The following is a 16,612-nucleotide window of genomic DNA, read 5'->3' as shown; positions in this document are numbered from 1 at the left end:
TTTAAACCATCTGGGATTTGATGTAAGGTATAGGGTATGTTTCTTGTATATATACATATTTCTTTTCTTTCCTTCCCTTTCCCTTTCCCGATGGCTACTCTATTGCCCTAACACCTTTATTGATTAGTTCTTATATCTCTAGAGGTCCTTTAACTCCTTTATTTCTTTTATCAATCTTCTCTTTGTCCTCAACCATATCCGTTATCTGGTTAGTCTCCCCATTAAGCCCATTTTTGTCTTTGTGCTCCTATAGAGTCTTATCCTTTCTTTCTGGTCTTACTGATAATACTTTAAAACTTTTTATTATGGAAATTTCAATGAATGAAGAAATATAATGTATATTTTATATATAAATGTGTATTGAAATGCATACATACAGGGTGGGATGTAATAAACTCCCAGGTACCTATTACCAGTTATTGGTAATAACTATCAATAATTATCACCTCATGGTAGATCTTGTTTTATCTATATACCTAACTAACAATACTTGTCCTCCCTCCCTCACCCCAATTATTTTGAAGCAAATTACAGGCACGATACTACTCTAAACACTTGGACCATTGAAGCTGTCTTCTGTCTTCCGGTTTTTATCCTCCAGGTCATCCTGTGTAATTCTGTGTCTTTCTTCTGTCTTACATTTCTAAAATAACAGTTTTTTAATTAAATGGTCTTTGAAAGTATATGTTGGATACTTTTACCTCAAACTGGCTTTTTCATGTGCCCAAACTCCGGTTCTTTAGAAAGATTACATACTCTGAAACTAGGGAATGCCATGTTTGTATCCCCACAGTTCCTAGCATAGTCTGTAAAGGAAATAACAGCAAGTAAAATAGAAGAAAGGGGAATGAGAGAGGGAGGATGAGAGAGACATACATGGAGAACAATACTGGATCTGTCACTACAAAGGCCTATTTCTTAGAGCAACACTACCCAGAGGAAACATGGGAGAAAAAGGGCAAGTTTGGACTTCCCACCAAGATTGGGGTGAATAGGGTAGAGATTAAAAACAACAAAAAAACCCAGAGCCAAAATGTATAAGAAATATAGGAAGTTCAGAGACATAGATAATTTTGTCTTTTCTTGTGGAGAAGCCTGTTAGTGCATAGTAAATGACTGAATTAAATTCTAGGACTTACGTGAACTTGAGTGAGAGGAGAGTTAATGTCAAAATAAGCGCTTTGGTTCCAAGGTTGTGTAATTTGTGTCAGAGAAAGTTCTCAGTTAGGAACAGGAGCTATAAAGTTTTTATGAGAGATCAGAGTTGGTGGTTTGTTTGTTTAAATCTGTAACATTGGGTGTTGGCACCATCTGCTTTCTATCCAGCAGCATCGAGCGCTAGTTTTAAAGCATTTCTGTGTTCTTCAAAAGTTTTCACAGTGAGTCTTTCAGCTGGGATCAAGAGATTAGAAAAAATAGGTGATTGAGACTGCTATAATATAGAAGGGGCTTTTGTATTTTTTAAAAAGACTGACCTAATTTATCAAGCTTAAATTCTTGATTTGGTAATTCAACATTTTTACCTTCCGTGGAAGCGTGGAAAACTAATTTTCTCCCAGGTTTGCTTTTGTTGTCCCTCAAAAAAGTGTACCAAAGTAACAGTAATCTGACTTAACCTGGGCCTTGATTCTTCCATGCCAGTTAGCCTGGCCCCAGGCTGAGAATAAATGCCTGACCTGAAAAATAAATGAACTGGGAATAGGAAAGGGGAACGGTATTCAGAACAAGTTTGACTACATTTCCAAATCAAATGCTACTTTAAAACTTCTCATAACTCAGTGATTATCTACATTAGGGGTCAGCAAACTGTGGCCACCGGTCACTGGTTTTTTATAACAACTAATGAAATAAGAAAGGTTTTGACATCGTTAAAGGATTACAGACAAACAAAAACCCAAAGAATTTGCGGAGACAGGATGCACCCTGAAAATCTTGAAATATTTACTTTCTGTTCCTTTTAGAACAAGTTGACCAACCCACGATCTACATCATTCAGGGTATATAGTAGTATTTATTTATGTGGACATTTAAAATTTCTTGTTCTTTTGTTTGTGTTTCATATTAGCACTTTGTTTTTGTAAGGGTTATGCAATTTTCCATTGTGTGAATATACCAGTTTGAGTGGTTATTCAGTTTTTGCTTTTATAGCCCATATTTGCATTTGGGCTATAAATCACATTTTTGTGATTTGTGGAATTTCTTGGTCAGATACTATGTGCAGTTTAAAATTTGGTAATTGTTGCTAAATCACTGTCCTTCCAAAATGGACCATTCTGTATTTTCCCCAACATTGTTTTTCTTACTAACATTAACCCTGACAGAGACTAAAATGGTTTGGTTAATCAATTAGAGCTCTTTGTTTTCTATTGCTGAGTAACAAACAAAAAATTTAGTGGCTTAAAACATCATCATTTATTTTGCTCATGAATATGCAGTTTGGTTCGGGCTTGGTGGGATCAACTTGTCTGTGCTTTACTTGATGTCATTTCTGGCATCTCAAAGGCCGGATACTGAAATGGTCACTTGCGTGTCTGGTTATAGCTGGGATCTCTCAGCTGGGGCTGAGAACACCTGCAAAGTCTTTTCCACTTGGCTGCTTGGCATCCTCACAGTGGGGTGACTGGATTCTGAGGAAGAGCATCCTGTAAAGAGGACCGGGTAATTTTACGATTTAGCTTCAGAAGTCACATGGCATTATTTCTGCCATAGTCACAGGCCTGCCCTCATTTAAGGGAGAGGGAACATAGACGCCACTTCGTCAAGGAGGAGTGGCAGCATCACACTGTAAGAGAGCACGTGGGATGCGATGTATTGGTGCGGCCATTCTTTGGAAACTACAGTCTCCACAAGCTGGAATATTTGCTTTGGTGTGCATATCTTTATGAGTGGGATTATACGTCTTTTCATATGGTTATTGACCATTTCCATTTCTTTTTCGGTGGCTACCTTTTTGTATCCTTTGCCCCCTTTTCTGTTGGACTATAGATTATTGATTATATTATTGATTTGTAATAGCTCTTGTAGACTAAGCAAATTAGACTCAAAATTTGTTTAGAAGATACGTCACCGTGGTCTTGGGAGTCATAAAAAGTGTGTGGGATGATAGCTTAGTTTGGTGACGGTGGGGATTTGTGGAGTCATTATATTTAAGAAACACAGTTACTCTTGTTTTTTAAGCAAGGGGTACAGGGAAGGAGGGTGCACAATAGCCATTTCTTCCTCCTGTTGGCCATCAGCCTTCCTGAGTCACTCTCCAGCAGTGACGAGGAACAAGATCAAGGACACCACATTTCTCTTTGGTCATTATTATACCTCAGAAACCAGAAAGTTTTAGATACCAGCCAGGGAAAGGTAATATTTGGGAGGAACATAGAACACCAATGGCGCACCTTACTACTGAAAATTGCTTTGGTTTTATTTTAGTTCTGGGGTGCGTTTTGACTTGCTGTCACCAAGGTTAAGGTTAAAAATTATATCAACAAAAATGGATTGACCCACCAGAAATTACCATTTTCTAAAATATGGAGATGTTTAACAAAACATCAAATATGGAGATGTTTAACAAAACATCTTTGTACCTTGCCTCTAAATTAGAATGTTCTCTTCATCTACTAACCTGTTAATGGGATAAATTCTTTGTTTTAAAATTAATTAATTAATTTTAAAAATTTATTTTATTTTTTACTGCGTTGGGTCTTCCTTGCTGCACGTGGGCTTTCTCTAGTTGCGGCGAGCGGGGGCTACTCTTTGTTGTGGTGTGTGGGCTTCTTATTGAGGTGGCTTCTCTTGTTGTGGAGCATGGTCTCTAGGCGCTCGGGCTTCAGTAGTTGCAGAGCTTGGGCTCAATAGTTGTGGCTCGCGGACTCTAGAGCACAGGCTCAGTAGTTGTGGCGCATGGGCTTAGTTGCTCTGCAGCATGTGGGATCTTCCCAGATCAGGGATCGAACCCGTGTCCCCTGCATTGGCAGGCGGATTCTTAACCACTGCGCCACCAGGGAAGCCTCGGGATAAATTATTGATAAACAGTTACAATGTAAGTCTTCTCTCTAGTTGTAATCTTTGATAGTTTTATAGGGACTGGATATGTCAATATACAGTAGTTCTCATTTTAGGTATGGTTTGATCCAGAGACAACTTCTGTTGCCAGAACTTTTTTACTTTTATTTTTTTAATTGAAGTATAGTTGATTTACAATATTAATTTCAGGTGTACAGCATAGTGATTCAGTATTTTTACAGATTACACTGCATTAATAGCTATAATGGCTATAATTCCCTGTGCTCTACGCTATATCCTTGTTGCTTATCTATTTTATGCATGGTAGTTTGTATCTCTTAATCCCTTACCTCTGTCTTGCTCCACATCTCTGGACTCTGCTGTCTAACTTGCTGTTTTCATTTCACTGTGGTGGAAAGATGACTGCCAGCATCTCTAGTCCCATGCCCTTTCCAGGTTCTGGGCCAGTAGGGGGAAAAAGAACCTCTCAACAATTTAATTTCTGGGTTTTCTAGGCTCCTAATTATGTGTTATGGTCAGGGGGATGGAATGTGCTGATCGGCCTGATCTGAGTCACGTGAGCCTCCTTGGAGTTGGAGGTGGAGTTAATTCTACAGGAAGTATTATATAGGTTGATAGCAGAGGAGAGTGGTTCTACAAAGGAATATCTGAGTGTTTTTTTGTTTGTTTGCTTTGTTTTTGTTTTGTTTTTTGTTTCTTAAACCACATAGGTGCTGGGCAGGATAAAACAAAACAAAATAAATAAAAACAAAGCAAAAAAATTATTTAATCTACTGTTATGTTTTAAAGCAGTTTTCTAAGAGCATTAGTACTGTTAACAAGAAGAATCAACCATTTTAGATTCTTTAGAGGCACCAGTTTACAATCATACTAATGAGTAACGCTTACTTTTTTACTTAAGCAAATGTTTCAGATCTACAACATATGGCAGTTAAGTCTTGTTTTAGAATTTATACTTGAGAGATTTGTAAAAGAAAAAAGTTAAGGAATTTAGGATCATACTGGTCTTTTACCCACTGCCAACATTGCAGGTAGCAGAGTTGTGCTCTAGCTACATCTATCAATCCTCCAAATCAAAGCTGAGTAAGAAGATTTAATTATATTTGTTAGTGAACGTTTTTAACCTTTATATAGAATGTTTTATAGTCAGTGTTTCAAAGACATTAAAGCCATGTTAATTCCAACTTAAAAATTAAAATCTATTCAGCTTTAGTTTTAGGGATAGGTGTTTTTAGAGCACAACTTGGATGCCTAAAGCTACAGCTGTAGAAATATACGCAAAGAGCTTTTTATAACTGTGAAAGCTTAGAGCTTTGAGAAAGTATAAGGAGATTGGCTGGTAAAGAAGCTGCATGGAATGTTATCTTAAGGAGTAATTCCAAAGTCTGTGTAAATTTTAATTACTCAGTATTTTTACTTTTCTAAGATAATTGAGCCAGTTTAGATCATAAGACAGATTTGAATTTAACTATCTTTAGATGGGCCATTGAAGAGATAATCTGATATTTAATTTCTGTTTAGACAAGGTCTAAAGCAGTGTATTTATGCTAGATGGTGCCACCAGGCCACAAACTACTGCTAGATTGTATACCCTGGAGCAGTTAAAGGTAGATGAGTGCTGAGGATTTGCTGTAGTCCAGAAGCACTGCTAAGATTTGAGCCCCCTTTCAGTTCTGAGGTCCATTCTTAGGTTTGAAGTGCTCCCTGTTCTCCCACCATCTCGTGGGTGGGTGTCAGAATCCACTAAGGGTTCCAGGCCACTCAGGTTCATTGCAAGGCCTAGGTCATACCAAGACCTTCTTGACTGGGTTAATTCACTGGACATATATTAATTCAGTCAAAAACCGTTTATTGTGTTCCTGCTATTTGCTAGGTACTCATCTAGATGCTGGAGATACAACAGTAAATAAAATAAAGTCTCTCCTTTATAGAACTTATAGTCTAGTTGGGGAAGATTGATAAATATCTGGAACTATCCATAATTCCATATTAGGTATAATTATACATTGTTTTGGTCAAGTATAGATGTTCTGGGGAACTGAGAACCAGAGAGGATCCTTTAGGTCACCTTGACTTCTTTAATATTTCCTTGGATCATAGGGTAGTATTTTGGGCAAAGGTGGGTGTTATAGCCTAAGGCTGGTGGTAATTTTTGGTATTGCTATTATATTTTGGACTAGGTTTAGTTGATTTAAACTTTTTCTTATTTATTTAACTTTATTTTTTGATTATGTAAATCATTCTTATGGTACAGAAGTTAAAACTACATAAACAAGTATCAGGGAAGTCTTGCTTTTATCTCTATTCCCTTCAACCTGTTCTCACCCTCATAGGTAATAATTTTTCTGCGTTTCTGGTTTAACCTCCCAGTGTTTCTTTTTAATTGCATTAAAAAGAAATGTTCAGTTAGAGAATCAGGAAGGAGGAATCTTCTCTCCTTAACTTTGAAGCATAAATGGATTTCCTTAAAGAGAGTAGTATTCTAGATTGAGGGGCTAGCATTAGCAAAAGCATGGAGCTAGGACCATGCATGCATGATCTTTTTCATGGAACCTTAAGCAGTCATGTGTGACTAAGGGGTTGGGTATATGGAAGATCTAGTGGGAAGTAAGGATAGGCTATGGAGAGGTCGGATTGCACAAGGCTTTGAAAGGAATAACGGGAAGTTTGTACTTTATGCTGGAGGCTTTGGGTAATGTTTTCAGGTTTTTGAATAGAGGACCAAGATTGGAATCTTACTGCAGAATAAATGTGATTGTTGTGTATAGGCAATTAATAGTTCCTGTCAATTAAAAATCTTGACTGAGAAGGTTGATGAAAAATATATAGTAGAAGGAAATAGTTGCTGTAATCCAGGGTGTGAAATGGAAACCTTTGGCAGATTGTAGAAATATAAGTCTTTTAGAGTAAGCCCTAGGAACTTTTTGTAAGTACATTTGGGGCTTTTCGTAGCTTGAGTATTAAACAAATTTATTAGACAATCACCTTCTCTGTCAAAGAATCTTAATCTCTAGATTGGGAGAAAGGATTGGGTTGGTATGTGCATGGAAGGGAAGAACTGAACTTTTCTGGCTGACTGCACATGTAGTTGAAGATGGACTTAGCAAAGTAGGCTTTCAGCCTGAAGGGAGAGCTTTAAGCATATTTTAAAACTGAGCCTATGGTTTCTATTTTTAAGTCTCTGAAGATAATAATCTGACAGAGGGAACTAGCTTTTGAGAATGAATCTGTTGTGCTTAGACTTCAGCATTGCCAACTTTTTCTCTTTTTGATATGAGATGATTTGGCTATCCCTTAAGTTATCTTATATTTTTGTTGATTTCTACTGTTGCTTATGGAGCTTTGCCTTTCCAACACTTGTGACTCCAAGTAATTCATGCATCCTAGTTGGAGAAATTGTTGGGAAGGATGCCTGATCAGGAAATAGGGGCTGGTTAACTGCTGGTCAAGTGAGAATTTAAGCTGACAACAGTTGGGTTACTGGCTGGATGGAGTGAACAGTGAGTTATTGCTTTTATTTTTTGGCTTTGGCTTCTTTTCCTGGTTGTAATAGATGATCTGGCATCAGACTGAGCTAGCAACAGAGGTGTATGTATGTAATAATGGCTGATTTTCTGTTGGTATGAGGTGGACTTTGCATGTCTACCAGCATCCTTCCGAAGGAAAAAAAGCAAATTACTATTATACTTAGTTTATGTTCCAGGAAATACTAACGCTATTCTACAGGTATATAGCATTGATATAACATTTATACTTTTCAAGAATGTTTCATATCTGTTATTTCATGCTCCCAACAACCTTGTAAATGATATAGGGCAGGAATAGTTCCTATTTGACAGAAGAGATGCTGAGGCATAAATAAGAGACTGGGTTAAGGTTGCTGGCTCAACAAATAAACGACTGGGACAACTTACTATATTTTATGTTTGAATTGTAACTTTCAGAAAGCTTTATAGGAGGAAAAAGCTGAATACTCCTCTTTTTTTGTTTTTATTTTTCAGCGACGTCTTAGACATCTTCGGAACATTGCTGCCCGGAACATTGTTAATAGGAATGGCCATCAACTCCTTGATACCTACTTCACACTTCACTTGTGTAACACTGAAATGGTATATAAAGGTAAGGGAATCTGGACTTGCCACCCACAGATCGTTGCATCTCATTTTTATTCTTTTGTAACACAAATGATTCTCAGTGGCTCTTGCTAGTATTGCTTACTAGAAAGCTAAGTTGTCATGCTGTCTGAAAATACTTCATGAGCAGTTGTTATACATATTGAAGAAACATGTCTTTTGGATAGTTCTTTCAGATAACTGACACTAACATTGATAAATTTATCATTCTTTTATGAATGTTAACGTTTAATATCTGTATTCCAGTAGCTGTCATTTAAAACAGGTTATTTGATGGGACTTCCCTGGTGGCGCAGTGGATAAGACTCTGTGTTCCCAGTGCAGGGGGCCCGGGTTCGATCCCTGGTCAGGGAACTAGATCCCACATGCATGCCGCAACTAAGAGTTCGCATGCCACAACCAAGGAGCTGGCGAGCCACAACTAAGACCTGGCTCAACCAAAAAATAAATAAATAAATAAATAAATAAAATAACTAAAACTTAAAAAAATTTTTTTTTAATTTATAAGAAAAAAAGGTTATTTGAAGGACTTCCCTGGCAGTCCATTAGTTAAGACTTCACCTTCCAATGCAGGGGGTGTGGGTTCGATCGCTGGTGGGGGAGCTAAGATCCCACATGCTTCGTGGCCAAAAAACCAAAACATAAAACGGAAACAATATTGTACCAAATTCAATAAAGACTTTGTAAATGGTCCACATCAAAAAAATCTTAAAAATAAATAAAATAGGTTATTTGAGTCCAGTATCCAGCACTAATTTGCTTTTCTTTAAAATATAATTGATTCCTTTAGTATTATGGTAAAATTTGGACCTAGTTCATATCTTCTCATATCTGTACTTCTTTGTGTACATGGGGTCATTTTTAGAAGAATGGCATGGTTTCTTTGAATTCAGTTCCACATTGAAATGTGGATTCTTCCATAAGTGATAATTCTAAGAGTACATCAGATATTTGATTCAAAATCACAAGCATCTTTTGAATACATATTGGATGAAAGGCACTTTGATATAATCAGTTGACCTGTGTTGGATGCTATAAGAGAGGAAGCATGGTATAAGGACAGGAATATTGGATTAGGATTGAAACTACATTGATACTAGTGCTAGCTATTTCAGCTAGTATATAAGTATATACTAGCCGTATACTATATACTAAAATAGCTATATGCTAGCTATGTGTTTTTTGGACAGAGATCATGGCTTTTTTAGCCTCACTTTTCCCATTTGTAAAGTGGAGATAATGAGGTCTTAAGAAGTCAGGCAAGACAGATTTTTATGAGGATCAACTGAGATAAGATGATAACACTTGGTTACATGTGAGTAAAGGTCTATTTATATTAATAAAAGGTGGCATTATTTTAATTTTTTTCTTTTTTTTGGCCGCGCTGCACGGCATGTGGGATCTTAATTCCCCGACCAGGGATCGAACCCGTGCCCCCTGCATTAGAAGCGCGGAGTCTTAACCACTGGATCGCCAGGGAAGTCCCAGATGGCATTATTTTAAAAAGAGGTACTAAGGACTTATTTGAATTCTATCCTGTGGCAAAGATGAAAAATTCAAATGACATTTTATGTTTTTGGTTTTAATTACTTTTAAAAATTGTTATTAAAGCAGTAGTTGTTTAACAACTTTTTTCTTTTTTTAATTTCAGTACCAGTATATGCTAATTTAAAAATTTAATCAGAAATTATATAGAGTAGAACCCCCCCTTCATATACAAATAGCATTAAAGTAATTTCAATGGGTAAAAAAAAAGGACTCTAAATTCCGCCATTTTTACATAGTTTTATTTCATTCTTGCTTTTGATTCTAACCATTGCATATTTTTAAAGCAATTGTATTAATCTGAACGAGTAACACTAGCTACAATAACAAATACCACAAGTCACTCAGTGACTTGACATAATAAATTTCTTAAACACTAAGTTCAATGTAGGTGTTTTTTTTTCAATAATAATTATAATTATTTATTAAGAAATAAGGAAATTTAGACTTAAATCTAAAGTCTCCCAGTTCTTGAGCAGCAAACAATAGCTAGAAGGCAGGCTTTTCACAAGTATAATCAATTCTTTAATTTATTTGCTTTTCAGTTTTAACTGGAAGGCATAATGTGGTTTGCAGAAATAGACAAGTATTTATTTATTTATTTAGCATTTAAACATATTATCTAATTTATTTATTTATTTTTTAACATCTTTATTGGCGTATAATTGCTTTACAATGTTTTGTTAGTTTCTGCTGTATAACAAAGTGAATCAGCTATGTGTATACATATATCCCCATATCTCCTCCCTCTTGCGTCTCCCTCCCACCCTCCCTATCCCACCCCTCTAGGTGGTCACAAAGCACGGAGCTGATGTCCTGTGCTATGCGGCTGCTTCCTACTAGCTATCTGTTTTAATGTAGGTGTTCTTTATCAGACATTGGCTTGGCAGCTGTCCTCTAAGTGGTGACTCAGGTATCCAGGCTCCTTCTATTTTGGAATGATGCTTCTGGTATGGCAAGAGCAAGGGATTATTTGAGGGAGATTTTTTTGATGGAAATGGTCCACATGAATTCCACGACATTCCATTAGCTGTATATCAGTTGCGTCATCCTTTTTAGATGAACAGGAGACTGAGAAATGTTGTCTTCCTATGTGTCCAGAAGAAAAATGAAAGTTGGGTCACTATTTGTCCGAAGGGTGTAAGCATTTTTGCAGATCTTAATGCGTTTGGTCTGCTACTCACTAATTGGTTTTATCACTAGTAATATACGACAGTGCCAGAGTACTTCACATTTTTGATAGGTTTCTGTGTAATCAGTTCTTGGTTATTACCTTGGTTAGAACTTCTGTGTCCTTGCTCCAGTGTTATCTCTGATAATAGTTACTAATATTGAACTTGGTACATTTTAGGTATTTGGTAAATGATAGCAATTATTATTGGCATTGTAATGTTAACAAGCATAATAGTAGTTTCCAAAAAGAGTAGTCATGGGACTGGTTGATGACCATGATGTTGAAAACTTGTCTAAGAGGGGACTTCCCTGGTGGTCCAGTGGGTGAGACTCCATTCTCCCAATGCAGGGGGCCCGGGTTTGATCCCTGGTTGGGGAACTAGATCCTGCATGCATGCTGCAATTAGGAAGTCCGCATGCCACAACAAAGATCCTGCATGCCACAACTAAGACCTGGCGCAGCCAAAATAAATAAATAAATAAATAAAAATATAAAAAAAGAAAAAAAAACTTGTCTAAGAGATACAATGAAAGCAAAGTGATTTTTTTTTTGTTCCTGTTTTTTTTTTTTTGTCTTCTCCAGCTCTGTTTATATCTTGAGCTTAGAAGTTATTATGGACTGTTTCTTGAAGTTATTTCAATAAAATGATTGTTAACACAATTAGGGAATAGTTGGTTTCAGACCACAGGGAAGTCCCGTGTCTAGTAGTGGTATTGAGTCTGTCACTAACCGGCAAGCCCTTTGGCTAGGGCATTTAGTTCCTCTTGTGTGCCGTTAGCTAATTTATCTCTAAAATGAGAGGACTGATGATTTCTGAGACTTCCTACTGCTCCAAAATGTCATGGTTGAATGAAGTCTATTATGTCTTCTTGTTGGGCCCACATATTATGCTCTATAACTTTCAACTACCATAGGAGGAGCCAGGAAGCTCTTTCCTTAGTAAACCTAATTAATACCACCTTATCTTCTTGGACCTGTGATGATAAACATAAATATTCATTGCATGATCATTATGTGGCCCTTGGTGTAGGATGACCACGATGGAAGGCCTATGGGCTTTTCTTACAAAGCCACCTGTCCCACCTGTCTAGTGGCATCATTTCTCAGTTTCAAAAGAAGATTTTTTTTTAAATTAGAAGAATATCTGAAATGCTGATTTCTAAGTTATTCTTTTATTTCAGCTGAATTCACAGGAGAGCATAAGAAGTTACGTGTGAGTTTTTTTGATTTTTGACATTTTTTTAATGCTCTTAGGAGATGGTCTATTTTTCAGGTAGTTCAAATCGAACACCATTTATTACATTCCCAGGGAACAAAGCCTTGTGTTAATGGATGAGGAGCTAGGTTCTAATCCTGGTTCCCTCTTAAACTTGGAAGTTTTGTAAAATCAAGTTTGCTCTTCAGCCACAGTTATTTTCTCACCCATGAAATGTGAGCGCCTGTCCTTTCCTGGAATACCAACCAGTTATTTTGAATACATCAGAAGACAACCTCTGTATAATCCAATTTGGTGATCTCATGAATGTCTCATAGTTTTAAATATCACTTATCACCCTAACAGCCCACAAATGTATATCTTTAGCTTCAGCCTCCCCCCTGAACTCATGTTCCTGTATTCAGTTGCCTACTCTACATCTCCATTTGGAGTCTAGTAGATACCTTAAACTTGATATATTCAGCACTGAGATTCTGATGTTCCAGCTCTGATCTACCTCCTGTATTCTTCCTTCTGTCAGAAAATGACAGCTCTATCCTTCTATTTCCTTGGCCAAAAACCTTGGAGTCATCCTGGATTGTCCTCTTTTATATTCCACATTCCATCTTTCAGCAAATACTTTTGGTTCTTACTACCAAAATGTATCCATAATCTTTTCCCTTACTACCTCCAAAGCACTATCATCTCTTGCCTGAGTTTGTTGAAGTAGACTTCTAACAGGTCTGCCTGCCCACTCACTCTTTCTAGTGTGATCTCAACCGAGATCCTATTAAAATCAAAGTGAGGTCATGTTATTTCTCCTCTCAAAACCCTCCAGTGGCTTCTCATTTCATTCAGAGTAAAAGCTAAAGTTCTTTTGGTTTCCTAGGCCTTTCATGATATGGCCGTCTGTGACCTCCTTCTACTCTTCTAGTTGTCTCTGTTCCCACGCAACTGCCCTTGTTGCTATTCCTTGAATTCATCAAGTTGACTTCAGTTTAAAGGCCTCTGCACTGGCTGTTTCTTTGGCCTGGGCACTCTTTCCTCCTCCACATGACTAGCTCCTCTGCCTTCTTTCAGATCTTTAATCCAAATGTTTTCTCAGAGAAACTCTCCTTGATCACTGACTAACCCCTTTTAAAAATTGTGACTATTCTCCTTTCTGTCTTTTGTGCTTTATTTTTCTCCACAATACTCCAGATTGTCTGGCATAACTGTATGTTTAATTATTTGGCTAATGCATGTCCTCTTCACTAGAATGTAAGCTCCACATGGGCAGAAATTTTTAGGTCAGTTTTGTTCACTGCACTATTTCCAGTACTTGGAACAATGCTTGGCACAAAGTAAGCCCCCAAATATTTTGATTGAACTTTTTGGCTAGCTAATGCCATCCATGGTTCAAAATATATTAAAGGTTTATATTAAAATCTTCCTTTCACCTGTCCCATCTCCCTAGTTTTTCACCCCACCGTTGTTTATCTTTACTGAGATTCCTTATGCAAATGCAAGTAAAAATAGTACCAAATTATATATCTATATCTATATCTATATATATATATGTCTGTGCCTTGCATTTTTTACTTAATGTAATTTAGATGTTTTTCCATATTATTTCGTAGAGAGCTTCTTTAATTTTCTTTTTTTTTCTTTTTAGTTTTGCATTGAACAGATGTACCATAATTTATTTAATTGGCTCCTATTGGTAGGCATTTAGGTTGTTGCAGGCTTTTGCTATACACACAGTACTGCAGTGAACAATTTCATTGGTATACATTATTTTGTATGAGTGCTAGTATAGCTATAGGGTAAATTCCAAAGAGTGGAAGTACAAAGAGAACTTAGAGTTCTTAGAGTTCTGGTAGATATTGTAAAACTGCTGTTGTTGACATTCCCACTTGCTATGTACAGGTACCCTTTCTCCCACAGCCTGACCAACAGACTGTGCGGTCAGACTTTTGAAATTTTGCCAATCTGATAGGTGAAAAATAGTTTCATAGTAGAGTTTAAGTTTGTATTTCTTCTATTATGAGTGAGGTTGAGATACTAAAAAAGCATTTATTGAATAAATGGAATGCTGTATAACAGCCAAAACATGCCATTGGAACCATGCCCTGCAATCTCTGCTTGCTTTGTTTGTTTAGGTCTTAGCATGGATAGAGAAGCATTTGTATCTAATAGACCCTTTCACGTAGAGCTAGTCTTGGATGATATCTTTTTGAAAATTTACATGTCTAATAGTTTTGCTCAAGTCGAATTAATAAAAATTCATAGAATTGTATTAATAAAAATTATAGCTTATAAAGTATTCACTATTTCATTTGAGCCTCATAACAACCCTGTTATTTTCTAGGTGTCATTCTTCTTTGAAAGGTGAAGAAACTATGGCCCAGAAAAGTTAATTGACTTGTCCAGGGTCAAGCTTACACATGGTGCACTGGGGGACCGAACTATTTTTTTACTCTAAATTCTCCTGAATTCGCTATTCTGTTGTGCGCCATGCTGCTAATTTCATTGACAATATTGTAAGTGTAACACAGTGATAGACAGTGTAGGTCCACATTTAACACTTTAGAAATTACCTCAGACCCAGTGATTCCTTTCCAAACTGTATGGCTCCTTTGTTGACCTCTCTCTATTTAAATTAGCAAGTCCATTTTGAGGATCTAATGGAGAAGGCAAATTGTTTAGTTTCATTTATATATACAGTTAGTCAGCAAAGTTTTGGAAGAAATAATGATGCTGTTCATCTTCTTAGAGCTGGAGATATATATTTTGGGGACTGTTTAATTTAGACACTTTACAGATTAAGCTGAGGAATTCTCTCTCAAAAGAAAAGAGGAATATCTTTATTTTTTTCCACTGATTTTAAAAGTATTACCTACTTGCAGCAAATTCAGACAATACAAAAGTGTATTAAGTGAAAGTACCTTGTAATAACAAACAACACATTTTTAGCACAAAGTCTTTTTTTTTTCTAATAACATATTTGACACATATAAATTAGAGTATATGTATGCATATTAAAAAAGAACATATATATACACACACATACATACATATGTACATTTATGTAGTCAATTTATGATTGGCATTGGTTAACCATTTGGGAAAAAATGAAAAGAATAATACTTAGGATTGCCTAGTGTTAAGTGGGATTGTAAAGTGGTACAATATTTTTAGAGAACAATTTGGCAATATATCAAATTCAAGCTGTATTTTTCTTTTTATCTTGAAATTTTACTTCTAAAAGTTTATCTTATAGATTCAAGTGTCTTAGGGTATATATCTTTCAAAGATTATTTATAATATTGCTTGAAATATCCAAAAATTAGCAGTAACTTAAATGTTCATCAATAGAAGTTTCCTTTTAAAAACAATTAGAATTCTCCCTTCTCTTAATTAAAATAATTGTTCAAAATAGAAAAATTAGAAAACTGCCAAGCAAAAAATAAAAGTAAGCAGCCTAACCCTATCACCTAAAATAAATGTTGTAAACATAATTGTAAAACTTTGGATCCTGTTGTAAATTCTCTCATAGAACCTGTTTTTTTTCACTTACTGTGACTATCTCACCACAAAATAGAATGATTATCCTTATTATTATTAATTTTTTAAGGGAAGATAAGCATAGAGTAATGTAGATGGTATGTTTTGTCAAGAAACATTTTAACCAAGAGAGCTTGCCCATAAGAATTTTATATCCAGGTCCACTTTTCCTTTACTGCTTGGTGGTTCCCAAACTTCAGTCCTGTGGACTACTTCGACAAGTTTCACTGTCTTCGAGTTTCATTTTTAACATATTTTTAAAAGTTCATTATTTCTAAACTCAGGTCTAAGCATAATCTATGAAGTTGTTGATTCAAGAAAAAAATTATTGAGTGCCTACCCTGTGCCAGGAATAGCTTGACATGCTGAGGAGACAACAGTTATACAGAAACAAATGTTACTGCCCTTATGGAGCTTAAAATTAGGGGTTGGATAGATGAGACATACATTTCAATATGTTAGAAAAAAATAAAGTTTGTTCATGTATCACCTAAAATGGTCTTATGTATCAGTGGTATGTGCATCACCCTTGGAAAACATTGCCCTATAGCAACATAAGGATACAGGGTCCTTGTAGGCTCTGCATTGACAGAGCACAACGGAAGTGACTTCGGCAGGGTCAGCAGAGGGAATGTTGGAGGGTTGTTAAGAATGTCTGTCTGAACCTCTGACACAGTCTCTCTTTTGATTGTATCTTCAGGTTTTGTAACATTTACAACGTAAATGAAGGTTTGTAGAATCATGAAATTTTAGTGCTTAGAGGACCTTGATTATTAGTCTGATTGTCAGAATTGTCTAATGAAGAAATGGGCTCAAGGAAATGAGAGGCAGAATGTTAATGACAAGTAGAACTAGAACTTAGGTTCCCTGGTTGCTAGATGAGTGTTCTTTCCACAGTACTACAATGGATAATTATTGGAGATGTTTGAGAAAAACAGAGAGTATAGAATTGGCTGTAGACAATGGCAGTTGGTAAGGGAGAATGAAGTCTGAGTTTTTAAG

General features: G+C 36.3%; 1 protein-coding gene across 1 annotated transcript in view; it reads left to right on the top strand.

Moving 5' to 3' along the window:
- Positions 1-16,612, top strand: part of UVRAG (UV radiation resistance associated) — a 364,001-nt gene that overhangs the window by 63,464 nt on the left and 283,925 nt on the right. Inside the window, 1 exon segment of the mRNA XM_059930781.1 lies at positions 8,019-8,136. Coding sequence (XP_059786764.1) covers positions 8,019-8,136 — 118 coding nt within the window.

The sequence above is a fragment of the Balaenoptera ricei genome, chromosome 8 (assembly GCF_028023285.1).
Source record: "Balaenoptera ricei isolate mBalRic1 chromosome 8, mBalRic1.hap2, whole genome shotgun sequence".
NCBI lineage: Eukaryota > Metazoa > Chordata > Mammalia > Artiodactyla > Balaenopteridae > Balaenoptera > Balaenoptera ricei.
Note: the sequence above shows the minus strand (reverse complement) of the source record. Positions and strands in the feature narration are given on the sequence as shown.